Below are 24,568 nucleotides of genomic sequence, written 5' to 3'. Positions count from 1 at the left end.
ATCCCTTGCACAGGGTTTGGCAAATATTTCCCAAATTGATGTTTCAAGGATTTGAATACAGCTTTCTCTATAGCCCAGTTACTTTCTAACTTACGGAACTGGCAAAATCCAGCTGCTTTTCCTTGAACTTTCTTAAAGTGGGACTAATTCCAAAGGAGATTTTTCTATCTCTGGCCTTCATTGGGTCATTTTCGATGCTGACTGTGCACAGAAAACTTTCTTGGTGGATTTCCTTTGCCTCAGTGTCATAGTTACCTACAGGAAATGGGAGAGAACAAAATACCAGCTCTCTGCTGGTTTTAACTCAAGTGTTCTCCGCAGCCTGCAGAAGAATCCTGAGATCAGGGAGCATGACACCTAACATAAGTGGCAGAGCTAGACTCTGAACCCAAGTCTGATTCTAGATCTGATGCTCTTACTGCCTCTTTCAGAGGTTGGACATACCCTTTTGTAGGCCAAACGCCCAGAGAGCCTACTGTAGCCAACTCTAAAGGAAGGGTGAGTCGTTCTGAAAACATGTATACAGTAATCGGTCTGGCACTTGAAAATGTACTGCAGTGTTTACTTGTCCCCACAGATCCAGAGCCTGGTGACAGTATCTTTGTTCTGCACATCAGGGCACAGGACTAGAGGAGTTCAGTGATTCTGCAGGTCTGCGTGACTCCCAGCTTACTTACCCTAGACCACACTGCCCCCCACCCTGCCCCGAGTCATCCTGTGGACCTGGGATAGGACCTAGATGAGTGGCTCCATGCAGGAATTCCTTCCCAGCATTTCTCAGGAAAGGTATGTTTTTTGAATCCAGAATCCCCAGAAAAATCACTTGAAATGAAAAACAATACAAAAATTATCTGTAAATACTAACGCTTAAAAGCATAAAGATGTGAACTGGTTTGAAGGAATCTATCTTTATCAAATCAAAACAGAGCAAGAAATACCAACACACGGAGTTGAGGGTGGAGGGACCCAGGGCAGGAGAGAAATGGTTACCAACCAATGAGTCTTGCTTGCGATTGTTGCCATGTCCCAGGTGTGTCTGTCGAGCCCTATCTGCTGCAAACTGAGTTATTTGTACAAATAAGTTAATACACATAATATACTTTATACAAATCCTATGACCTTTGTTTGAAGAAATAAGCTTTGGAAGCAAAATAAATTTTAATTTAGCAATTTTGACACGTGATTCCATGTATTCTTAACCTTGCTAGGATATTTGAATGTTATTTGAATACTAGCCAGTAATGTTCCCTGGAGGTTTCCAGTGTTTAAATATTCCCTATAGGCTACAGTTCTTTGTAGTTACTGCTAAGCCTAATATTCCTGTTAATTTTTTTTCAGATATCTATGATAATGGGGGGGAGGAATGTTTCAAGTATTTTAAGAATAACTTGTGATTTAGAGAATTTCTGAGAATTCTGATTTCTTGCTCCTAAACTCCAAAGTAAATATTTGTTGTAAATTTGTAATCACTAATCTAGACTACGAAGAACCAGGCACTCTCCAGCCTGGGCAGGACCATTGTTTGCAGGAGGTCTATATAGCTGTTCACTGTGGAACTTGGACTAGAACCCAGGTCTCTTGACCCCTCAGACCATTCATTTTTCATTCCATCACATTGCTGGCAGCCCAAAGAATAATCCCACCGCGTTACACCCTGGCTTCAGCTGTGGTTTTGTTCCAAGGGCAGCTAAAAGGCTGAACCAGAAACCATGGTAGAAACAAGTGGGAGCGACGGTTAATGAATTTTTTTAAGTGCAGACACGAACATTCAGGGTGATTAACAGGCTACACTTTGTCCCTGCAATTACAGAATCCATTTGAACCAATGACCTGAACCTCCCTATAGCTGATTTTTTTCTTATCCCTTCATGCCTATTTTTCTCTCTTCTAACTGTCCCAAATTTAGACAAGTTTAAAGTAATAACCCATCACATCACACGCATATGTAGAAGGGTTTCCTCCAAACACCTGGGAGCTAAACTCGGCAGGGACTATTGCTGGCATCTGGAGGGTGAGGAAAGCAAAGGCACCTGCTTGGAGTGGCATAGGCCATAAACACCAGATTTCTCGGATTGTGTGACTGCGTGCATTAAGTAGTTTTAGAGCGGCTGTACGTTAACTATTTTAATAAGGTCAGTTTGAGGTCATTCCCCATCTTTTACTTCATGGCCCTCAGCTGTTTTTTGCCCCCATGGATCAGGTACTCACAGTAGAAAAAAAGTTCCACATCCTGTTGGTGGCAAAGGTGAGAATATTGTGGGGAGAATGTGAGAGGGAGGGGTAGGAGTGGCAGGTGGCCAGATGGAGTCCTGTCATGCCTCCTCAGTTTCCAGGAAACCAAGACCAGAAACCAGACCATTCCTCCCGGTACCCAACGGCTGACAGACGGTTCATTCGCCAGGGGGAAGATAGTTCATTTTTCAAAGGGAGCTTTTAAATTAGAAATCACACATATTAATTATAACTTTAATATAACAAATGTTATTAAAAGCAGCAATTCAAAACCATAAATCTTTTCAAAGGTGCACAGGGTTATTATAAGGTCAGTTGGCAGTAATGCAGCTATTGTCTGCTATGAATGAAATGCTGGGGTGTGGAGCCAGGGTGGCCTTCCCAGGCCTTACGCTGACTTCCCAAGTGAGGAAGACACCCCCTCCCCTCTTCCGGCCCAGAGCCTCTCTGGAGCTTGAGTAGAGAAGGTACAGGTGCACTGTGGCAGGCCTTGCTCATCCAGTGCTTTCCCAGAAGCCTAGAAAGCCGAAGCCAGGCGGGAAGCCACAGACTGGATGCCGGGTCCCACACCCCTGCTAGGCTGGGGGCTGGCTTCTCGGCTCCCCTTCCATCTGGCCCCAGCGGGGGGGCTTCCGTGGCAGCAGCTGTGGGGCTGAGAAGGGAGAGAACTGGGCCCAACCCCAGCTGTTCCCTGCCTGGGTCCTGCTGGGGAAGCAGAGGGGAGTGGGTGGGCCACGTGCGGGAGGTTGAGGTCCCGTGTGAAAGGCACTATAGGAGCTGAGGTTTAAGGCAAGGGGCGTCTGAACAATCTCAGGGACTCCATGATGCGCACAGCTGGGGAGGGCTGGGCACAGCCACGGAAAAACCAGCTCCCCAGGCCTGCTGCCCCCACTGCCGCCCCTTCGTTCACCCACTTTCGCCTTGCAGCTGGCAGCCTGCCGAACTCAGCCAGGCTGGAGGCCACGGTGGCAGTTGGCAAGGCTGGTCCCCATCTGGTCCACCCCCTGCCCTAGTCAAGGCACTTCTTCCTACTTTCCAATCAAGTGGGTCAGTTTCTAATATCTCTGGAAGCAGCAAAAATGAGGGGTCCCCTCCCCTTCTCATTTTTGGTTTCCCTCCAGATGGTAGGAGTTGTAATGTCAGTTCTAAGAATTCTACTTATACCCCCGCTGACAAAGGCTTCCCTTTGGGGGGACTGAACAACACAAGCCTTTTAAAAGTCCCAACCTGTCCCAAAAAGCGATTGTCAGTCTCAGGGTGCGGCAGGGGGTGAGGAAGAGGGTGTGCGCCCTCCACGCCTCCCTGTGGGGTCCTAGCTGGTTCATGGGCAGGACGAAGGGGCCGGAGCTGGACTTTCACATTTCGTTGCAGCACAGGGCCCCTGAAGAGGGCCACGGGAGAGCAGAGGGCAGGAGCCAGGCTGCCACCGGAGGGAGCGGGGTGCACGTGTGCGCGTGCGGGTGGTGTGTAGGCCTCGAGGGTGAAAACGCACGTGTGGATGGCAGCTTCTGGGAGAGTGGGTATCGCTCGGCTGGGTGTGAGGTGGGTCTGGGGGTGGGAGGCACAGGAGACAGCCCGAGGTCTCCTTTCCTCCCCCTTCCTGTCCCGCAAGTTTTTGAGGCCAGGACCTCGGCAACGATGAGGGGGCGGGGCCAGAGAAAGGACCAGCTCTGGGACCTCGGAAGCCGACACCTGCAGCCGTACTAACCGGGCTCTGGTGTTGGTGCCTTGAGGCAGAGACCCAGCCTCTTGGCTCCTGGGATCCCAAGAGCCCCGGGGTCTCTGCCTCACCGGCAGAGGCAGCCTCCCACTCTCACAGCAGGGAGAGGCAGCAGAGGGGGGAGGGAAAGGCTCGGAGGGGCGTCCTCTTCACCTTCAGCCATGCTCGAAGGTTCCCGTTCGCACGGGTCCCCGGGACGACCGGCTGCCCGCGGGTCAGCTGTGAAGGACATCCGGTACGGGGACAGCCATGCACGCGTAGGTGTGTAAACACACCCCCCCCCCCCCAAACGGGGTAGGAGAGAGGTAAAGGGACATAATGGGACGAAGAGAAAGACTCGGGCCTCAGGGAGAAGGGTCCTAGCGCCACGGGGACACACATTCAGTTATAGGTAAATGGTTGGAGGGAGACTGTGAAGACAGTGACAGCCAGTGGGACCTTAGACACACAGGCAAAGGGGTGGCGAGCCTGACGAGGCCCAAGAGCGGAACAGGCACGCAGAGAGGCGCCGGCCTGGGCCTGGCAGGCAGGCGGGAGGGCCTTTCGGCCACAGGCACTCGCAGCTGTCTTGCTTTCCTCCCCCACCCGGGGCCTGGAGAGAACGGGCTGCCAGCGTCCCCTGGGGCTCGTCAGTAAGGGGTGGTCCCTTCCCACTCCACCAGGTACTGGACCTTGCCCTCGGGCGTGACCCTCCTGGCCAGCACCTGGTACTTTTCCCCACAGGCTAGCCGCCCGGCCGCGCCAAAGTAGTTGGTGATGGAGGACTTCAGGTGGGACAGGGATGAGTCATCCTCACTGATGCTCTCAAAGGTGTGGCTGTCGACGCCCTCGTCCGGCCGCTCGGGGCCCAAAGCCCCCTCCGCGCTGCTGTCTGAGGGGCAGCGTCCACCCGGCTCGGCTGCCCGCCGCTTTGCCCGCAGGGGCACGTACGCTTTGGCCGCCAGCTTCCTCTTGCGGCTGCCCACTGTCCGTCTGCGTCAGGGTGGGGGGAGGAAGACGGCGGGAACGGGGTGGAATGATGCTGACCAGCCCCTCTCCCTGAGCCTCCTCCCGGGAGCCAGGCACCGGGCCGGGCCCTGGGGGGCTGCAGCATCTCACCACCGTCCTCACCACGGTCCCAAGGAGGCCGAACAGGAGAAGCCACCAGCGGGCGAGTGGCTGAGCCAGGCATTCAAACCCGGGTGTGTCCGGCTCTAAAAGTACACACTCTCCACGTAGGACCTCAGCACTGCACGCACAGGTGGAGGAGCACCACCCTGCGCCTCCCGAGTGCCGCGCGGAGGCCTCGCCTGCACCGCGGAGGCCCTTCCCTGGGGAGTCGGAGGGGGGTGGGGGATGGGAGGGAGGGACTGATGGGCCTGGTACCCAGAGTCTTGGATTGCAGACAGACAGATGTACGTGGGCGACACACACACACACAGACGAAGAGACAGAGAGAGGTGGTGGGGAAACACACAGAAGAAGAGGCATGTGTTCACAGATGCTTAGAAACAGAAGCCAAGCCCCGGAGAGCTTGTGAGAACCAAAGAAACGAGAGGAAATAACTACAAATCCAGAGGCAGCAAAGGAGACCGACAACTAGAGATGCTCTGATAGACGCCAAGACACAAGAGTCCTCACATACAGTCACAGGAGGCTCCCGTGCTGCCGAGCACCAGCTACTGCCACACAGGCTGCACCCTTGGCTAGGTCCCCAGGCTCTTCTGTCCCCTCTCCCAGACCCCAGACCCTGCAGGATGCCATCTTCCCCTCCCTCAGGCTTCCAAAATCAGTGGCTCTTTTCCTTAGTGACCCAGAAGACAGACACCAGATTTAGACAGCCAGGAAGCAGGGGAGCCTATAGTCAGGGGTAGAGACGTGCAAAATCACGGCAGGTAGAGCCCTAGAACCGAAACTGCTCGGCAACAAGTGTCACATAACCTGCAGCTGATGAAGAGCCACCTGAAGGCCCACCTCAGAACCAGATGGTCCCGAGCCCCAAGCTTGACACCCCAGCACACAGAGTGGGCCACATGGCACCAGGGGGAGGCGAGGCGGTGGGGGGACGACGGACAGGGTCCATCCTGCGGGAGGCTCACCTGGAGTCATAGGAGAGGCTGGTGGAAGCCGAACCGGAGGTGCTGGCGGCGTCCGTGGAGTCCACATCGGAGAAGAAGGTCTGGCCCGAGCTGGCGCTGCGGTGGGGGGAGAGGGTGAGCCTGCCGCCGGCCCTCGGCACCCCTTGGGACCCTCCAGTCGGCCCTGAGCGCCACCCCCTTCCCCCGGCCAAGCGAAGGCCCGCCTTCCCTCCATGGCGCTTCCCACCACCGTGCCTGCAGGGGCTGCTCCTCGGCCTGTCCATCTCCTACGCAGCGGCCTCCAGAGCCTGAGGAGCCTCAGGACGCTAGAGGAAGCCTCCCCCCACACCTGCCCCCGTGGCGAGAGGAGCACTAAGGAGCCTGGCCACCGCCACCTGGGTGCTATATAGACCCAAAGGGCTTTCATTTCCAGCACCCGTTCGAGCCTCCTAACAACCACGCGGAAACAGGTGGGAGGTGCAGAGAGGCTGGAGGACCCTGACGCTGCAGTCAGTAATTGGTACGTAGGGGCCGCAGCCCAGGCCTGACTGAAGCCCTTCCCCTCCTTCAGGAAGCACCAACTGGCCTTTGACACTTCCAGAAACAGAACAGTGGGCTGTGTGTCCCCTCCCCGTGGGTGTACCGAGCATGAGGAGCTGTGGGGATACACAGACAGGAGCACCCAACACAGCCTGGGGAGGGCCAGGGAAGGCTCCCTGGAGGAAGGGGAATGGCCAAAGCAAAGGGTGGCCAAAGCAATTCTGATATATGGTGTGAGGGCAGGGAGAAGCAGGACAGGGGCTGGACAGGTAGGGAGGGCCCCCAGGCGAGGCGGCCTTTGACCCTGCTCTGGGGAGCTGTCCCTGGGAGCCCCGCACACCTACAGCAGGAGGATGTTGTGCTGAAAAGTTCTATCGTGGGAAGACCCGTCAGGCAGCCTAGTCAGTAGCCCTCATGCAGCGTGGACCCTTTTAACTGCAATGACCCAAGGGACCTTCCACTCCCTCAAAAGGCTCTCTCGTTTGCCCCTTCCAGAGCCTTCCTTCATTGCCAGGGAATGGAGGTCTCACTGCTTGCCTCTACCCCAAGCTCCAGAGCAGCCCTCTCTGCCGGGTTCCTGGTTGGTACCTTTTCAAACTCTGAATTTCATCCAGTGAAAAGTCAAATATGCTGGCCAGGTGGTGGTTGGTGCTCCAGGCTGAGGTAAAGTCACTCTGTGGACACAGGAAGGAGCAGGAGGATGGGTCAGTGAGCATCAGACCCGCCCCCCACAGCACCCTCTCTCTGCTGAGGGCCACACGGGGTTCCTGAGGGCTGGGCCTCCCGAGGGTTAGACTCGTCACTCGCTCTTTATTCTGTCTGACCAGGGAGCCACATCAGACCGGTTCTAGCCCTGTCCCTAGCTGAGCACATGGCCTTCCCAACTCTGGGCCGCAGTTACCTGAACCGCAAAAGGTGGCCAGCGACACCTGCCGTGCTTCCCTGGTAGAGGTGTTGGGAAGCACAGAAGAATGAGATGTTGGCTGTAAAAGCAACTTGCTCGCTGTCAGGTGACAGGGAGGTGTGAGCATCGCTAGTATTCGTCCTCCAGGGAGGGCTGCAGCAAGGATGCGGGGCCAAGGAAAGACTGCTCCGGAGCCCTGGTTCTAGGCTGGGCTCTGCCACTGGCTGAGGTGTGACCTCAGGAAAGTCACTGTCCCTCCCTGGCACTCAGTGTCCCCACTGGACTGTGGAGGTGAGGATATTACCTACCCTGTCCCACCCCCTTTGGCTTCTCAGGAGAGTTTGGGGAGAGAAAGCAGTCGTGGGAGAGTGTAGGGAGAGAAAGTGGTGGTCTCAAAGTGCCTGGTTTTTGCTTGTTTTGCTGCAGAAGGAACTGGCTTCTCCTTTAAGGGATGTGGGAGAGTCCCTGGGGCCTGGGGTGCTTAGTTTCCTGCATAGGAATCCCTAATTAATGTGCTGACCCTGTGTGTGAACGTGGAGAGCAAGAAAACAAGAAACTAACACTGGGAATAGCATCTTCCAGCAAAAACTTTGATCTTTTTCTTCTATAAACTCGCCTTTTCTGCTGCTGGAATTCGTGAGGCAACAAACTGTGGAGACAGAAAGGGGAGAGGGTGGCCGGGTCAGAGCCTGAAGGCCTGGAGGAAGGAGAGGCAGGGCTGGGGTCACAGCAGGGCGGGTAGGGACAGGCGCTCCTTCACAGGGCCGTCTGGCGAGGGCACATCCTCCAGGCAGCGGGTGTAGGAGGGTGCGGAGGGGGGTGTGGTGGGCAGAAAAGAGGGAAGGATGTTCTGCCCCGGGCGCCCAGGATGAGGGGCTCAGCTTGGCCAGGAGAGCTAGGGACCCCGTACACACTCTCGCTTCCTCTTCCCTCTCTGCCTCAGCTCTAACCCGGCAAGACGGGACCTCACGATCTGCCTTTCCCTCCAAGCAAGGCAATAGGGGCCGTGGTGGAAGAAATCCCAGATGGGGGATCAAGTCCAGCCGCTGACTGGCCCTCTCAGGGTGCCTCCAGCTGGGCCTAACCAGGTGGAGTTCTTCCCTGCTCGCTTGGATGTCACTGTGGTCTCTGGGCCCACCGCACAGCACATAGGCTGGGGCTGGAGCCGGGAGCAGCGGAGACCCCGAGCTCGGTCCCCAGGCACTGACCCAGGCTTGCTCTTTCCTCTCTTACGCAGCTCAGAGGAGGCCACGCTCTCAGTGGGCACCAGGCCCTTGTCGGGCAGCAACTTCCCTGGCGGGTTGGGCGGGACCCGGATGCGCAGGCGGAAGATGCATTTCTTCTTCTTGATCTCCTTGCCACAGAGGAACCTGGGGGGGGGGGGTGGACAGGGGGAGGAGAAAGCTCTGGAGTCTGTCGGTCCATCCTCTTGGGGAGGAGAGTCAAGCCTTAAAATTACTCTCCGTCTCCCTGGACCCAGAACTGAAATCCAGAGTTGCCCATGGAGATGCTGATTCCTCAAGGCCTGTGGGACCAGGGGTCCCAGGTCGTGGCCGGGGATGTGGCTGGTGGTCCCCCCCATCCTTCCTCTTGCATGTCTGTGCTTCCTGCTGCTCCTCCTCTCCCTCAGCCAGCCCCAAGGTCACCTTCTATCGGAAGTTCCAGCTTTCAGTGGAACTGCTATGGCCAAGACACTGGATCCTGCACCATTCTGTTCTCTGGTCTCCCCAGGGAGACTGGAAACACCTCCAGGTACTTCCCTCATCCTTCCAACTAGCCGAGCTGCCATGAGGTGAAGAGGTGACTCAGACAGTCCTCCCCCTCAAGAGACTATCTACAGGGAGGGCAGGAAGCCCCACTACTCAAGAATAGTGAGAAGGCAGAAGGAAAACAGAGTGGCTAATTCTGTCTAGCAATGTCTGGAGAGGTTTCACAGAAGCAGGGACCATGTCCTATTCCTCCCTGTGTCCTCAGCATCCACAAAGGGCTGACGCAGAGTAGCAGTTCAATAAACAGTTGTTCCTGGGGGCGGCTGGGGGGCTCAGTTGGTTAAGGGTCCAGCTCTTGGTTTCGGCTCGGGTTGTCATCTCACGGTTCATGAGTTCGAGCCCTGAGTAGGGCTCTGTGTGCTGAGTGTGGAGGCTGCTTGGGGTTCTCTCTCTCCCTCTTTCTCTGACCCTCCTTCTCTCCCTCTCTCCCTCTCTCGAAAACAAACAAACGTTTAAAAAACTTAAAGTTGTTCATGGAACAAATGAGTGAAATGGATGGAAGAGCATCCTAGTCAAACAGAGAGATCTGAGCAAAAGCACTGAGTGGGAGAGCAGTGCGTTCAGAATGGCTGACACCCAGAATAAAGCAAAGAATCAGTGGCAGAAGGAGTGGGCAGAGTCTCATCATAAGAGGCCTTGAATGCCGTGCTCAGGAGCCTGGGCATTCTGCGCAGGAGTAGCAAGGGATGTGCCAGATGTAGGTTCTGAGGAGTCAGAAGTCTAGAGGGGAAAACATGGTGCTGGGGACAAGCTAGGAGGCTGTGGCCCACCCAAGAGATGATGAATGGAACCTTCAGTGCCTGGCCCAGAACCACAGACGGCCAGAGCAGGACGGGCCCTCAGAGCTCAGGGGTGTACCCCCTGTGGAGCCGAGCCCAGGGCCAAAATGCATCAGGTCACTGGAGTGCTCAGGGGAGGCATCACAAAGGAGGTGGAGTGCTCCCTGGATCTTGAAGAATGGGTAGGACTCATCTAGTCAAAGAGAAGGGGCAGGACACCCAGGCTGGAGCACAGGCTGAGCAAAGACCATGAGGCCGGAAGATGCTTTACACCCAATCCCACCTGTCGGGGGGGGGGGGGGGGGAGGGCCCACGCACGCGCTCCCTTCCCTGCACGCACCGGCTTTTGTAACTGTTGAGCGCATTGAGGAGATGCGGTCCTCGGTCCGTCACGGGGGTGCTGGTGAGCTGAGGGAGAGCAGCCAGCAGGATAGTCAGACCCAGGCACATGGGGGCCCCTGTCCCCTCCTTGCAATCTCCGGGTGAGGACCCTGACTTCTTCCAGGATTCCAAATATTTTCACCTCTCTGAGCTCACTTCTCCATCTGGAAATGGGGAGAGTAACTCCCGTCCTAGATGTATCAGAAGCTTTAAAAATGCCCATGCCCTTGACCCAGTAATGCCACGCCATGGGATCTATCACAGAGATCTAACGTGAAACACAAAGCTTTAAGTACAAAAATGGTCACTGCAGCGTCGTTCCTAATGACGGCCAAATATGAAACGTGGGCAAGAAACTACCTGCCCAACAGGAAGGAAAGCACTAAATAAACCATGCTAGAAACCAAGGAAACCATTAAAAATGTTGATGAAAACTCTTTCTGGAATATGGAAACGTATTTATGATATAATATGAATTGAAAAAAAAAAAGAGGATTTAAAATTTTACTTACTGTATAACCTAAGCCAAGGAAAAAGGAAAAACAGACACAGAAGAAAGGATGGAATACATTAGTAGCAGTTGTTTCTGTGTGGTGTGATGGGTAGGTGACGTTTTAAAGTCTACTTCCTTATGCTTTTTGGCATTTAACAATTTTTCTATCAGGAACATGTATGTTCTTTTTATATATCAGAAAAAAAGTTATTAAAAACTACCAGCTCTATCTGTCTTTCAAGGCTTTACAACACATATGGCTTTTCTAAATTATCAAACACCATAAATGAAGATGTTGTTATATGAAAAGCTTTTGCAAAGCATAAAGGGTCATCCTTTTTAAAAAAATTGTTTTTGGTAAATTCCTGTCTCATCAAAGAAAGATTTCTGGCAGTCAGTAGAGAATATGCCCCACTCTGGATTGGTAGAGAGGACTCTTAAGGCTGCTGTTAGGGAAAAGCGGGCATGGCCCCACCATGAGAGAGGTTGGGATGCCCTGGCTCCAATCCTGGCTCAGCTCCAAAGCTGTGCCGGCCACCTCTGACCTCCTGAAAGTCTGTGGTTTGTTACTTTACTGCCCAGCTTCCAGGCTCGCAGGCTCCCGCTGACCACTTCTGCTATTCAGAGTAAGATCAGCAGAGGGCGGGCCCACTTCACTTTCCACTACAGCCAGGTAATCTGGAGCAGGTCCAACATCTCTGTAGGGAGCCCTGTTGCAGCCAGATCCACCCCCGGCCCCCTGCTGCTGAGTCAGGGTGGCCCCAATCCGCCCGCTGCCAAAACCCGGGTCAAGGAACCCCCTCGCAGGGCAAGGGCTCAGAGGCTTGGACCAGGGGATGTGGCAGCTGCAAGGCTCTAGGCCATTCTCCCAGCCCACAGCCCTTGCAGGCAGGTGGTGCTGCCGAAGGGTGAGTCCTCAAGAGACCCCGACACCAGTCCTGCACTGTGTGACCCTGGGCAAACCTCTCACCTCTCTGGACCTCGGTAAGCCCACTGTGGAATGGGCTCTGGCCGTTCTGCCTTCCCGTGGCCCTGCATACCTTGCCAAGCTGCAGGAGCTCCCAGTGGTGGTTGACAAAGGCCAGAATCTCCTCAAAGTCAAAGTACTTCTTCTTGCTCTGCACCCCCAGGTTGTAGAGGGCCAGGTGAACCACATCCACCCTGGGCAAGGGGGCGAGTAGGTGGGGCTGGGGTGAGGCGGCAGCCTGCCCAGCCCGGGCTGGAGCCTCCGGGGCCCAGGCTGAAGGGCAGGGGCAAGGCTGGGACCTGGTGGCTGGAAATGGAATTGTTCCCGGAGGGAGGTGGGAGCGGAGCAGCTGGGAGGGGACAGGGGTGGGCCTGGCCGAGCGAGCCCCCCCGTCTCACCATCGCAGGGGCAGCCGCTCGATGTACTCCGGGCCCTGATTACACACGGAGCAGAAGAACAGGTAGAACCTGGAGGAAGGTGGAGAGAGGCCTGTGGTGGCAGGGGCTGACACCCCACCCAAGCCCGGCCCTCGCCCGCCCTCGCTCCCCACCGGCCTTCCCACAGTGAGTGCTGTCCTCGTTCCCACGACTAGTGGTCCCTGCAGGAGGCAGCGGCTAGGATGGGGCAGGACACAGACCACACAATACTTCCCGACCTTCTCCTGTGCCAAACTCTTTCCCAAACGTCGTTATCCCAGAGTGTGGCTGAGTTCAGAGCCAGCTGAGCTAGGCTGGGCTGCAGTGGGCACCCTCTTCTCCTCTGAGACACACACACACACACACCCACGTGCACACACGCAATCACAACCCTGACACACCAACCAAGACATGCAATATCTGGTGTGACACACAGAAGCCTTCTGTTAGCTTAGCCCCATTCATTAGAAGCCAGATCAATCATCCAGCTCCCAGTGGCTCCTCTAGTAGCCTGGGTAGGGGTGAGGCGGGGCCTCCTGCATCCCTCCCCCTCTGCCCAGACTCAGGAAGGGACTGGGGCTTAGGGGAGGTGGGGCTTTGTCTAAGGTCCCCGACAAGTCAATGGCAACTGGGGCTGTGGTCCGGCACAGCCCTCTACTGAGAAGGCCTCCCTCACCCTGAGCTGCCTCCCGTGGACAGGCACCCACCTCACAGACCCCCACCTGCGTAGGGCCTGGCAGGCAGTCTGAAAGAGCCACCGCCACCGCTGTCCCCTGTCCCCTCAAGGCTGAAGTGGATCAGATTAGCACCTACCGGTCTCCGAACATCATGGGCTCATTGAGGCACTGGGTGCAGGCCTCGTGGAACCACTGCCTGCACCGGTAACACTGCAGCATCCGCAGGTACCATCTGGAGAGCCAGAGGAGCCAGGGTCAGCCAGGCCCACACTGCTAGCCAGGCATCAGCCTCCGCAACCTCTCCCAACACAAACTTGCACTCCACCGGGGGAAAAGGAAGAGAACTCACAGTTACCGAGCACTTAGGCTGGGCCAGGGGGAGGTCCAGGGAGCAGGCATATGCTATATTGTTTGATCTCACCCTCTGGTAAAAGATGGGCCACTGCCCTAGTTTTACAGACCCCGAGCTTAAATGGCTTGCTCAAGGTCACTCAGGAAGCAAATGGTGGATGCTGATTCAAACCCTGGCCTCCCTAACTTAAAAGCCTGCCCTCCTCATGACACAGTTGGAGCCCCCATCTCTGGACTGGGCCCCACACACAGCTTCTCAAAAACTACCGCAATGGGAAGGTCTGCCCTAGAGACTTGGCAGGAATATAATGGCTCCTGTAAGCTCCATGGGCAGCGCCATGTCGGGTTTTTCTCACCCAGTACTGTATCTACCCTGTCATGGCCATTCAACAACTATGCACTGAATATGAACAAAGAGCAAAGTGGTATTTCCTCACGGACAACCGATGCTTCATTCATAACTTGTCAGGTGCGGTCCATGGACCATGAACATCAGAATCACCTGGGGTCCAGGTTAAAATACGAAGATTCCTTGGCCCACTCCGGACCTACTCAATCTTTGGTTGGGGGGGGGGGGGAGCAGGCGGGAGATGCACTGAGAACCACTGCCTCAATTCTGTGAAGGTCTCTATAAGCATTTCTTCCTCTGTTATCCCATAGACCTCCCCACACCCAGGGAAGTTGATGGGGCCAAGGTAATTAATCCCTTGGCCTGCTAGGCTGGAAAAGCCTAGCTAGGCCTGCTACCCTGCTAGGCTGGATAAGCCCAGCCTCCAGATACCTACTGGTTGTCAACAGAGCTTGGGTCTAAGATTCAGGACTTTAGGGCATCCCATACGGATATGTCCTGAGGGAAGAGACCCCATCTGTCACTTCTGTGGTTCCTGCCACAAGGTCTGGTGCAGTCAGGCCAAGAGAGCAGGCTCAATCTCCCATGGCTACATGGAGGCCCAGGCTGGCAAGGAAGAATCAATCAAAGACTCCTGTCCTATAGTCAGGGCAAGAATCCCGTCCACAGCATCCCTGACGTATGACCCCCTACCCCTGCTTGCACACTTCCAGGCCAAAGTACTTTAATGCCTCACCGGCAGCCTGTTTCATTGGCTCGGACAAGAGCAAGGTTTACCTTCAATTCCATGCACCAGTAGTAACAGCTAACATTTATTAAGTGCCTTCCAAGTAACAGGCACCGCATGAGCCTTTATGTGAATTAATCTAATCGCGCCCTGTCCACCACACCGTATAGCGTGAAAACTGCGATGAGGACTGCACTCAGGGGCTGCACACAGCCCCAAGGGGCTAGGAGGATCTGGACACTTGGGGCTAGGCTCTTAGCCGCGCTTCCACACTTCCTTCCCTTCCTGGAGCCACACAGCCTGAGCTCCAGCCTCGCTCCCTCGGGCCCCGCCCCTCCGCGGAGCCCCCGCCCACCTCCCCGCCCCCGGAGGCCCCGCCCCCGCGGCCTTACTCTCCGGGCCCGCCGCAGTAGCAGTAGCACTGCTGCTGATTGGTGCGGTGGGGCGAGTCCCACTCGAGCTCCTCCGGCTGGTAGGACAGCACCATTTTCACGGCCTGCAGCGTCCTGGCGATGGCGCCCTTCTTCAGCGCGCCGCCTTTCTGCGGGGAGATGAGGGTCCGGCTCAGCGGCGGGGTCCCGGTGGGGGGTGGGGGGCGCGGCCACACAGGTCTGCGTGCGGCCAGCACGGGGGAAACGCTGAGTCGGGAACCCGCAATTATTCCAACGTTGTCAGAAACGCAAGAAGCTTTTTCTTATCGATCCCAAATCTATGCTCTCTCCATCCCAGAAAGATCTCTATTAACAACAGTATTAGTAGTCGCACGCTGCAAGAAAGGTGACAATAATAACCAATAGGTACTGAGGGTGGCTGCTTACATGGATTTTGTCTTTTGATAGCAGAGCACCATTTATTGGGGGCCACCTACCCCTGGCACCAACCCATATCCATTTTACCATTGAGGAAACAGGCTCGGGGAGGCTAAGGAACCCGGCCAAGGACGTACCGCTCCCTGGTCAGTGGCAGGAGGGCTGTCTGCCTCCAAAGTGCAGGCTCTGTGACCTGCCGTCAGGTGGGAGCCCAGGGAGTCCAGGCTCCCTGACTGGCGTGGGGAAAGGCAGGGGCTGCAAGGGGGGTAGGGCTCACCCGCACAGCCAGGGCGAAGATGCAGCGTCGGCAGAACCAAGGTGTGAGCAGGGGCCGGTCGGCACTGCCTGCTATAGGGATGTGGCACTGCTGGTGGTAACCTGAGGAAGAGACGGGGCTGCTGAGTGCCCACAGGGAAGCACTGACCCCAAGCCAGGCAGCCCAAAGGCCACAGGGCTGGGGAGGGTGGCGGCAGCTAGGAGGAGCCGGGTGCCTGCCAGCTGCCAGGGCACTGGCAGGCGACGCTCACCAAGGCAGCCAAGTTGCCTCTTTAGTCGCCCAAGCAGGCGACTAAAAGACAGGCTGGGCCCCAGTAGGGGAGGCACGACAACCTGGCTTAAGCCTTTGTGCCCCATCTCTCCACCCTCCTCTCTCCTGGGTTAGGGGGAGCTCCAAACTGCATACCTTGTCTCACTTTCCTGGAGCCCCAGATCTCCCCAGGGGTCACTTCCCTGGGCCCTCATTCCCGTGGACTGGCCCCCTGTCACTCTGGAGCTCCAAGAGAAACGGGAAGCCAGCTAAGATCCCAGTAGCGAGGCATATGCCATTTGGGGCCGGTGCGGGTGGGGGCCTCCCATGTGCCCTGCTCACCACACTCACCCAAGCCACACTTCCCACAGATGAGGATCTCATTCAGCGGCCCTGAGGTCTTCCCCAGGCAGATGTTGCACTTGGGCTCCTCCCCTGGAACGCCAGCTGAAAGGGAGAGAGGGAGGCCCTCGGGGTCAGGTTCTGCTCACTCGCAGGACTTAGAAGAGTTTAAAAAAATCACCCTCCAGTTCCTGAGCCTCTACTGGACGTGGCGCTGGGCCCCATGGGCCAACTCACTGAATCTCAACTACTCTGAGGTACCTATTATCATTAGCCCATTCTAAAGGTGGGGAAATTGAGGCTCTGAGAAGTCCCAGAAGTTAAGTAGGAGAGGTCGGATTCAAACCCATGGCTCTTTAACGTCAACTCCTTTGTTCTTTCTGACCATATCATGCTGCCTCTCCTGCCTAATTTAGCTTGTTTGTTAAACAAAATTTTATGTTAATAATAGAATGTTCTAATGAAACTCCATGTTCTTACCAATAATGAAGAACTCATAGCCAGTCTTGTTTTGCCTATATTCCCACCCACTTTCTCCTCCTGTATTATTCTGAATCACTTCCCAGATACCTAATCATTTTCTGAAAATATTTCAGTATGTATCTCTGAAAGATTAGGATGTTCTTTTAAAAAACAAAAACGTAACTACAGTGCCTTTATTGCACCTAAAAATTAAAAACGATTTCTTACTATCACCAATAAATTCGGTGACTATTCACATTTCCAACTGTCTCTTATATAAAAACATAAGAAGTTCAAGTATGTTCAACTGCTTTTTTTATTAACCTTTTTTTTTAACATTTATTTATTTTTGAGCGACAGAGCATAAGCAGGGGAGGGGCGGAGAGAGAGGAAGACCCAGAATCTGAAGCTACACAGAACTGTCAGCACAGAGCCCGAAGCAGGGCTCGAACTCACAAACTGTGAGATCGTGACCTGAGCTGAAGTCGGATGCTTAACTGACTGACCACCCAGGTGCCCCACAAATGTGTTCAACTGCTTCTAATCTACAAGTTCGTTCTCATCTCTTTTTTTCTCTGCTTTTTTTTGGGGGGGGGGAGGGGTGGTTATTGTTGAAGAATAAGTGTATTTATGTGTGAAAGGTTTGCGTGAATAAATTAATACATTTTGAAACATGTTTCTGTCTGGTTCCCCCCAGCCAACTAAAAGTTTTGTTAAGGGCTGAAATGGTAGCTGCTCCTCACGATATCCCCAGGACCTCATAAAGTGTGTGGCACATAACACGTGGTCAAGACATGTTTGTTGAACATGAACACGCAGTCTCTTGCCTCTTATCCCACAATACACCCCCAGGCAGGGGCTGCACTAAGCCGGCACTGGCTTCAGGAAGTAAAGCCACTGATATAAACCAATAAAGCAACAAGCTTAAGTAATCGATAACTACGGCTTGCTCAGCCTTGTGCTCTCATCTTGGGCACAGCCAAGGACAGGGCCCCATCCTGCCGGTGAGGCACAGTCATCTGGAGGGGGAGACAAGCCGTTGCCCAGGGGCGGTGGCACACGTGTAGTCCCTGGCACGTGCTGGACCTTCTACTCAATGTCTGCTGAGGGGTCTTTCTCACCTGTTGGCTCTCTGTGTCTTCAATAAGAGGGTAACTTGGGAGAAGAGCTCCTCATTGCTTTGGATCTCTGTATTATAAATTGAGGGTGAGGGAAGCTTGGAGAAGAACCTCCAAGTCTACATTAGCCACAACATCTTAGAGAAAAGGGCAGTTTGGAATCTCTACAAACTGGCTGGGTTCTGCGGCCTCTACTTGGCAGGCTCCTTGAGATCATCTCTTACAGTAACAAATTCTTTAGAGACTGCCTCCCTGTAACTCCGGAGCACTGGGCTAAGAGTTTTACGTGGAGTCTCACTTAACCACCCTGGGAGTCCAGTATTTTCATCATCTCCTTATTGTTCAGATGAAGAAACAGGCTCAGAGAGGTGTCGTCACTTGCCCAACGACACGCAGCTAGCCAGCAGCAGAGCTAAAACTTGGTCTGAGGTCTACTGAGCCTCCACTTGGAGCTCCACGTTGGAAATATGAGAGTGCCGTGACTGCTTAGCGAGGTCTGTCGTGTCCGTGGGAAGGGACAGCGGTGGCAAGACAGGAAGATGTCAGCTCTCCGAGTGCAGGGGTGGCACCCAGCCCAGCTCCCTTCCGCCCCTGAAGCTGGTCCAGCCCCGTGCAGTCATGATCATCTTCACCCTGCCCGGTCCGTCTCTGCTCTCCTGGCTTTCCACCGAGGCTAGAGCTGCCTCTGCTAGGTTTCCTCACACGGGGGTACGGCACACTGTGCTCACGTCTAGAGGTGCCCGTCTGGATTGCCTGGGCCCCTCCCCGTTCCTAGCCCCAGACTGACCCACAGCTTCATGCAGCAGGGGGTGAAGCACAGCAAGAAAGCAGACACGGGCCCGAGACCCATCCCAGTTCTCCCGGCACCTTCCCGAACCACCTTCTCCACCTTCCTGCCTCCCTTGTGACAGGGGAGACGTGGGAGTAATCAAGGGCATGACAGATGTCAGAAGCCCTCTTCCATGGAAAAACACAACCGGCCACCTTACCATCTTCTCAGGTGGGCTTGGTGGGGAGTGGGGAGACAAGGCCAGGTGCCAGGAGTGCAAGAGAGAAGGACAGGAGGACAAAACGGAAGTGGAGGAGGAGAGAGGGCCAGGGACGGGGCAGGGGGCCCAAGCTCTTAGGAGTACTCACCATGCTGTATGTCCTTCCACAGGACCCAGTATTTGGAATTATCTTCAAAAGTCACCAGGCAGCTCTGCTTAGAACTACTGACCTGGGGCACGGAGAGGGAGGGGTAACGTGAGAAAGTGGCTGGGGAAAAGCCACTGGGACGTGGTCTTCCTCTCCCGTTTCTGCCCCTGCAGGACAGAGAGATTACACCCACTCCTTGCGCTCCAGAAAGCAGAGCTGGGCTGGAAGGGGAAGGAGGGCAGCAGTTCCTGGTAGTGCGTGCCCAGTCCCTGGAGCTGCACGGTCAGGGGCCAGGGGACCACAACTTGGTGGAAATGCTGAGGACAGCACAGGCCAGGTGGTCATCTGAGATCCTCTCCAACCTGCCTTTGTTTTGTTCTGTAGGATTGCAGAGCTCTTTTCTAAAGACCTGGTTGGATGATGCTGGCCCTAAGGATGGCACCTGCAAGAGCAGACTCTGGCTCCTTCCATGTTCATCTTTGGAGGATGAGGGGGATGAAGGGAGGCCTAGGCCAGAGGATGAGCAGAGAGGCTGAGCCTCAGAACTGGGGCCCAGGAGGAAAGGTTTACCCTCTTGATCTTCCCGAGGTAATACAGTCCGTCCGTCCAGCGGCACAGCACATACTGGCCCTCCGTCAGCTTGGACATCAGGTCTTTGAAGTTGTTCTTGGCTTTTGCCAGAGCCCCCTTGTTGGGGAGGTGGCTGGTGGCACCATAGGAGTCCCGGGCGCCTGGGTCCAGAGCGCGATTCTCCATCAGCTTCCCCTGACACTGGAAGAGAAAGAGAACAGGGTTTTTACTCCTCGCTCCCCTGCTCCAGAAGCCCATCCGGGGAAGGAAGGAGACTACCACTTACGAAACCCGGGCTATGTGCCAGGCACTTCTATTATCTCACTGGAGCCTCATGACAACCCTGCGAGGGAGACATTATTACTCCCATTATACACAGAAACTGAGGCTTGGCAAGGGAAAGTGGACAGTGGGGCAGAGGCAGAGCCGAGATTCATAACCAGGTGGGCTGATTCTAAACCCCACCTCTCTTTCCCACCCATACCATGCTGCTTTCTAAAGACAACGAACCCCTCAACCATCCACAGAGTGGTCTCCGCACCCAGGGGGCATGAATCCCAGGCTTAGGACCCTGAAGCTCTCTCCCTTAAGCAAACGGGCTATCTGAGTGGAGGGTCTTCTCCAGGGGAGCAGCTGAAAGTTTTCACTCTCCCCCCTCTCTGCCCCTGCCCTGAGATCTGGCCCAAGGAAAGTCACCTAGGAAGGAAAAATCCTAGCTGGCTTGTGACCCGGTATAGACTGGCCACCTGTGTCTTTTGTAATCCCCCTTTCTGTTCTCAATTGTGGGGTGATTTAATGAAAACCAATTCTGGGACATTTAAACTCACTATGCTTCTACTCAGATGCAAATGTGCTCCACACAGTGAAGTCATTGCTGGTCACTCTCTGCACACCTGTCTCTCTCACCATCCTACGACATGTGCTACTGCCCCAATGCTCTCTTCTTTCTGCTAATGGTACCACTGATGTTCCCCAGACCCCGAGCATCTTTAGACTTCTCCCTCCAACCAGTGAATTGCCACAGTCGGCCAACTTCAAGCCTGGTGAATTCTGGCATCTGGCCCCTCTCTTCCAAGCCCATTTTGGTTCAGGCCTCTTTTGCTTGGGCCATTCATTCATTCATTCATTCGGTAACTGGTTCGGAAGGCTCACTTCTGCTGGGTACTAGGAAGGGGAATGAGACACCAGTGCCCGGTGCAGGTCACTCCCTGCTTTCCTGTCTCCTACCAGACTCTTCCCCAGGGCCCCCAATTCCCTTTCTTAGGCTCCCTTCCAGACACCTTCTGTGGCTCCCCCAAGTCTTCCGCTGGCATTGAAAGCCTTCCCCAAGGCCCCTTCCTCCCCTCTCTGGGCTCACCTGGCTCAGTGCCCTTCCACACACTCCCTGCTGAGCCAAAACACAGCCTTGCACCTCCTACTCTGGTACCCCCCCCCCCTCCGGCAATGGCACCCGGCACCTGGTGTTACAATTATTTATAGACAGGGAGAGAATTCTGTGTGTTTTTCTGTGTGAGTGCATGTGCACTCCCGTGAGATTGGGCTTGATGATGTCTGCAGCAGTATGTCAGTGGGTATATGAAATGAAATACATGCGTGTGCATGTCAGGGGCCATGGGGCAGGCAGGGCACTGTTGGGATCTTGGCCCCCCAGACGATAGTGTGGCCACGTTCCCCTCCACCCCACACACCCATTCTGCCCTTTTCTGGACGGCAGGCCATTCTGTCCTTTTCTGGACAGCAGGGCAGCGCAGGCATTGGGCAGGGTCAGCGCTCTGAATCCCTGCCTTCTCCCTGCCACCTGGCTCCCAGGCGCTGCGAAGTCCCCGCCCGCCGGGCCTGGGCCCCGGGCCGCGGCAGGTTCACAAACTGACACTTCCTCCCCCCCTCGCGCCGTTGGGAGCCGGCCCGGTCGCCGCGCCCCCACTGGCCGGGCGGGGGCCCCCGGGTGGCGGCCCCCTCCCCGCGCCTCCATCCTCCCGGGGCGGGCCCCCGCGGGCTGTGATTGGCTGATTCAAACCCATCTGCAAAGAAATGCCTGTTTGCGGGTTCCCGTCGGCGTCCAGTTCAAATCCGCGGCACCCGGAGCGCGGGGCCGGGCGGGGGCAGGAAGCGAGGATGATTCATGCGCCGGGGCCTCTCCCAGGGCAGCCGTTGGCTTTTTAAAAAAGGGTGTTCAGGAGGGGGGAAAAAAAAAACAACCTTGCAGAGGTACCCCCTTCGGGTTCAAGCGCTCCTCTCTTCAGTCGCTCCGACGCCAAGCCTCCCCCGTCCCAGTCCTGCTGCAGCCTGACTTCGGACGTGAGCAAAATCCCAAATGCCCCCGTCGGTCTCCACCCCGCCCCCCCCCCCCCCGCCCCGAACGGGAAAAGTCAAGATTTGGGGCTAGGGAGCAGCGACCTGTCACCCACGCCCCCCTAAGGCTCGGGGACCCGGGCGGGGCTCCCCGGCCCCGCGGACGCCGCTCACCCCCGTCCCAGCCCCAGGCGCGCGGCTCCCCGGGACCCCAACCCCCCCCCCACCCCGACCCCCGGAGGCGCTCGGCCCGCCGCAGTCCGGGGAGATTTCGAGAAGAGGGATGTGTGCCGGGAGCGAAGCGTGTGGCGGGGAGTCCCCGCTGAGCTTACCGCGAGCCTGCGTGTCGGCCGGTCCCACTTGGAGTCTGGCCACCAGGCGCATCGGCGGCGGAGGCGGCTGCGCGCGGCCCGCGGCTGCCCGGCCGAGTGTCCGCCCGTGGGGCCGGGGTCGGGGTCTCGGCGGGGGCGGGGCGGGGCGGGGGCGCCGCGGGGAAGAGGGGGGGGAGGCGGGGGAGGGAGGGGCCGGGGCGCTCAGGAAGGGGCCCCCCGGGCGCGGGGCGCCATCTTTTTCGCGTTTTCCCGCGAATTATTGACGTCCCGCTTATGTAATTAGCGGGGGCCGCGCCGGCCTCGCCATTGGAGCCCGCGGCCGCGGGGCCCCGCAGCGCCTCCCGCCCGCGCCCGCCCCCGCCCCCGCGCGCCCCCGGCCCCCGCGCGCGCATCCCCGCCGCCCCGCGCGCCGGGCGCAGGCACGCGGCGCGACAGCACGGGGACGCGGAGCCCGCCGCGACCCGGCCACGCCGCGGGCACACGCGGAAGCACCGCCCCGCGCCGCTGGAGGAAACACACTACGCAGCGCGCGGGGCGCAGACCTCCCGCTGGCCCAGACGCGCGGCGGGGAGGTGCGGACGCGCACTGGCTGCAGGCGGGGACGCAGGCCCGGGGCGGCCGGACGGGATTCACACACGTAAACACGCAGCAGCCGGCGCTCGCCGCGTGGACAGTCGGGCCGGAGACCAGCACAAGCATAACGTAGATCCACAGCGCACGCAGCACAGACCCAAGTTCCCGACACACGGTACACACGGCACACAATAGAGACACAGACTGGACACAGATACAAGGAGAGGCAGAGTGTGCACAGCACGGACACACAACGGAACATGCACGTAAGGTAGACAAACAACAGGCCCACAACACCAGACGCATGGCACACGAACACAACGCACAGGAACGGAACACAAAGATAGAATCGCGAATACATACCAGGCACACAAACACAAAGTATAAATAAATGGCACACCGTGAAAGACAACACACAGGGTCATAGGAATAGCTGACTGAGGCGCTGGACCTGACTCCAGTCACCTCTAGGGTCCTTGCCCTGGGGAGGGGGGGCAGACTTGTCCATATCCAGACTCACTCTGTGGGGGTGGGGTGAACACTTGCAAACAGCCCCCCACCCCATCCCTCAGCCCTCCTCTGACCTGCTACCGTCGCGTTCTGCAGACACTCCGTGGAGTCTGGGGGCAGTGTGCACATCGTGGGTGTGGTCAGTGGGCATCCGCATCCCAGCCTTCCATGTTCACTGTCAAGTTGCCCACCATTGGCCCTTTGCCTCCCCGCCTTGGGCTCTGATCTCTCCGGCTGGCTGGCTCTGCCTTTGGGATGCCAGTGGCAGAGATTATGGAAGTAGAAGCTTACCTCTGGGTCTGAAAGGCCAGCTCCACTAATTGCTGGCCGTGGGACCCCGAGTTTCCTTATCTGAATAGAGTTGCTGTGAAGATCAGAGTTGGCATTTGCACAGTCCCTGGCACCCTGCGATCCTTGTAGTTTCAAGGAATTACATATTCATGGAGTGCACCCTGGGGGGACCTAGAGCTGGGAGCCACGGGGGGCCACAGCCTCAAGGGGGAATCAGGCTTTGACACAACACACACATACAAATATGAGAGGTGTGGTGCAGTGATCCAGTAGTGGAATTGGGAGAGTCCAGGCTTCAAATCCAGCTCTGCCTCTGGGCCAGTATGGGATCTTGGGTAAGCGAGTACCCCTTTGGGCCATGTTTCCACATCTGTCCAAAGGAGTTATTAACACCACCCCATCTCAGGCTGTTGCATGGATGAGGTTAAAATCAGACTATGAATGAAGGTTAAAATAACATAATGAAGGAGCAGGTACATTTGTAAAGGAAAAGGTATGCAAAGCGAGTTTTTTTAAAAAAATATTTAGTTGAGAGAGAGAGAGAGACAGAGTGTGAGTGGGGGAGGGGCAGAGAGAGAGGGAGACACAGAATCTGAAGTAGACTCCAGGCTCCAGGCTGTCTTCACAGAGCCCGATGCGGGGCTCGAACCCACGAACTGTGAGATCATGACCTGAGCCAAAGTCAGTCACTTAACTGACTGAGCCCCCCAGGCACCCCTAAAGCGAGTTGCCAAAACAGTACAAATTAGGAAATAATAAATGCCACCAGAAAAGTATGATGGCACCAGTGATTACTTAGAGGCAGCTCTGACTCTGAATCGAGAAGAGAGTATAAATTTCATGGGGAAAGTGGCAGTAGGTAGAATGCAGAAATAGGGAGGTGAGCCTTCCAGGAGGAGGGAACAGCATTGCAGAAAGCCTGGGATAGAGAAGGTTGTGTTTATGGGGCTGGAGTTCAGGTGTATGGAGGGAAGCAGTGGAAGGTGCGGTCGGAAGAGAAAGAAAGTGGAGCTGAGTTTGGGGTTGAACTTGATTTACAGCCCACAGGCAAACCAGGGCCACTAGCAAGGTTACAAGCTAAGCTTTGGATGTTCTAGAGAGAGCTGTGGGAAGTGCCATGATCTGAATTTGCTTTGGGATCTGGCAGAAGTGGGCTGAAAGTGTGGACAAACAAGAAAAAGGCAATCCAATGGCTAAAAAAAAAAGGGGGGGGGTTTAAAAAGGGTTAAGGATATCAATGGGCC

General features: G+C 56.0%; 1 protein-coding gene across 4 annotated transcripts; it reads right to left on the bottom strand.

Annotated features, from left to right (window-relative positions):
* Positions 1 to 2,452: 2,452 nt before the first annotated feature.
* On the bottom strand, positions 2,453 to 23,373 carry PHF19 (PHD finger protein 19). Of its 4 annotated transcripts, none has more exons than XM_058694340.1 (15): positions 23,108 to 23,373; positions 19,327 to 19,527; positions 18,757 to 18,838; positions 16,049 to 16,144; positions 15,449 to 15,549; positions 14,755 to 14,903; positions 13,072 to 13,167; positions 12,241 to 12,309; positions 11,916 to 12,036; positions 10,342 to 10,409; positions 8,662 to 8,823; positions 8,015 to 8,102; positions 7,138 to 7,223; positions 6,031 to 6,126; positions 2,453 to 4,924 (listed from the first exon to the last, which is right to left on the bottom strand). In XM_058694340.1, exons 2-15 carry the CDS (start codon positions 19,510 to 19,512, stop codon positions 4,582 to 4,584), a joined length of 1,743 nt encoding a protein of 580 aa, XP_058550323.1. In that variant the 5' UTR covers positions 19,513 to 19,527; positions 23,108 to 23,373; the 3' UTR covers positions 2,453 to 4,581. The 4 variants fall into 4 exon arrangements, with proteins under 4 accessions (XP_058550323.1, XP_058550321.1, XP_058550322.1 ...); XM_058694338.1 differs by lacking the exon at positions 23,108 to 23,373 and adding an exon at positions 21,951 to 22,445; XM_058694339.1 differs by lacking the exon at positions 23,108 to 23,373 and adding an exon at positions 21,362 to 21,529.
* Between the last annotated feature and the right edge of the window lie 1,195 nt (positions 23,374 to 24,568).

This window comes from Neofelis nebulosa, chromosome 12 (assembly GCF_028018385.1).
Source record: "Neofelis nebulosa isolate mNeoNeb1 chromosome 12, mNeoNeb1.pri, whole genome shotgun sequence".
Classification (NCBI taxonomy): Eukaryota; Metazoa; Chordata; class Mammalia; order Carnivora; family Felidae; genus Neofelis; species Neofelis nebulosa.
Note: the sequence above shows the minus strand (reverse complement) of the source record. Positions and strands in the feature narration are given on the sequence as shown.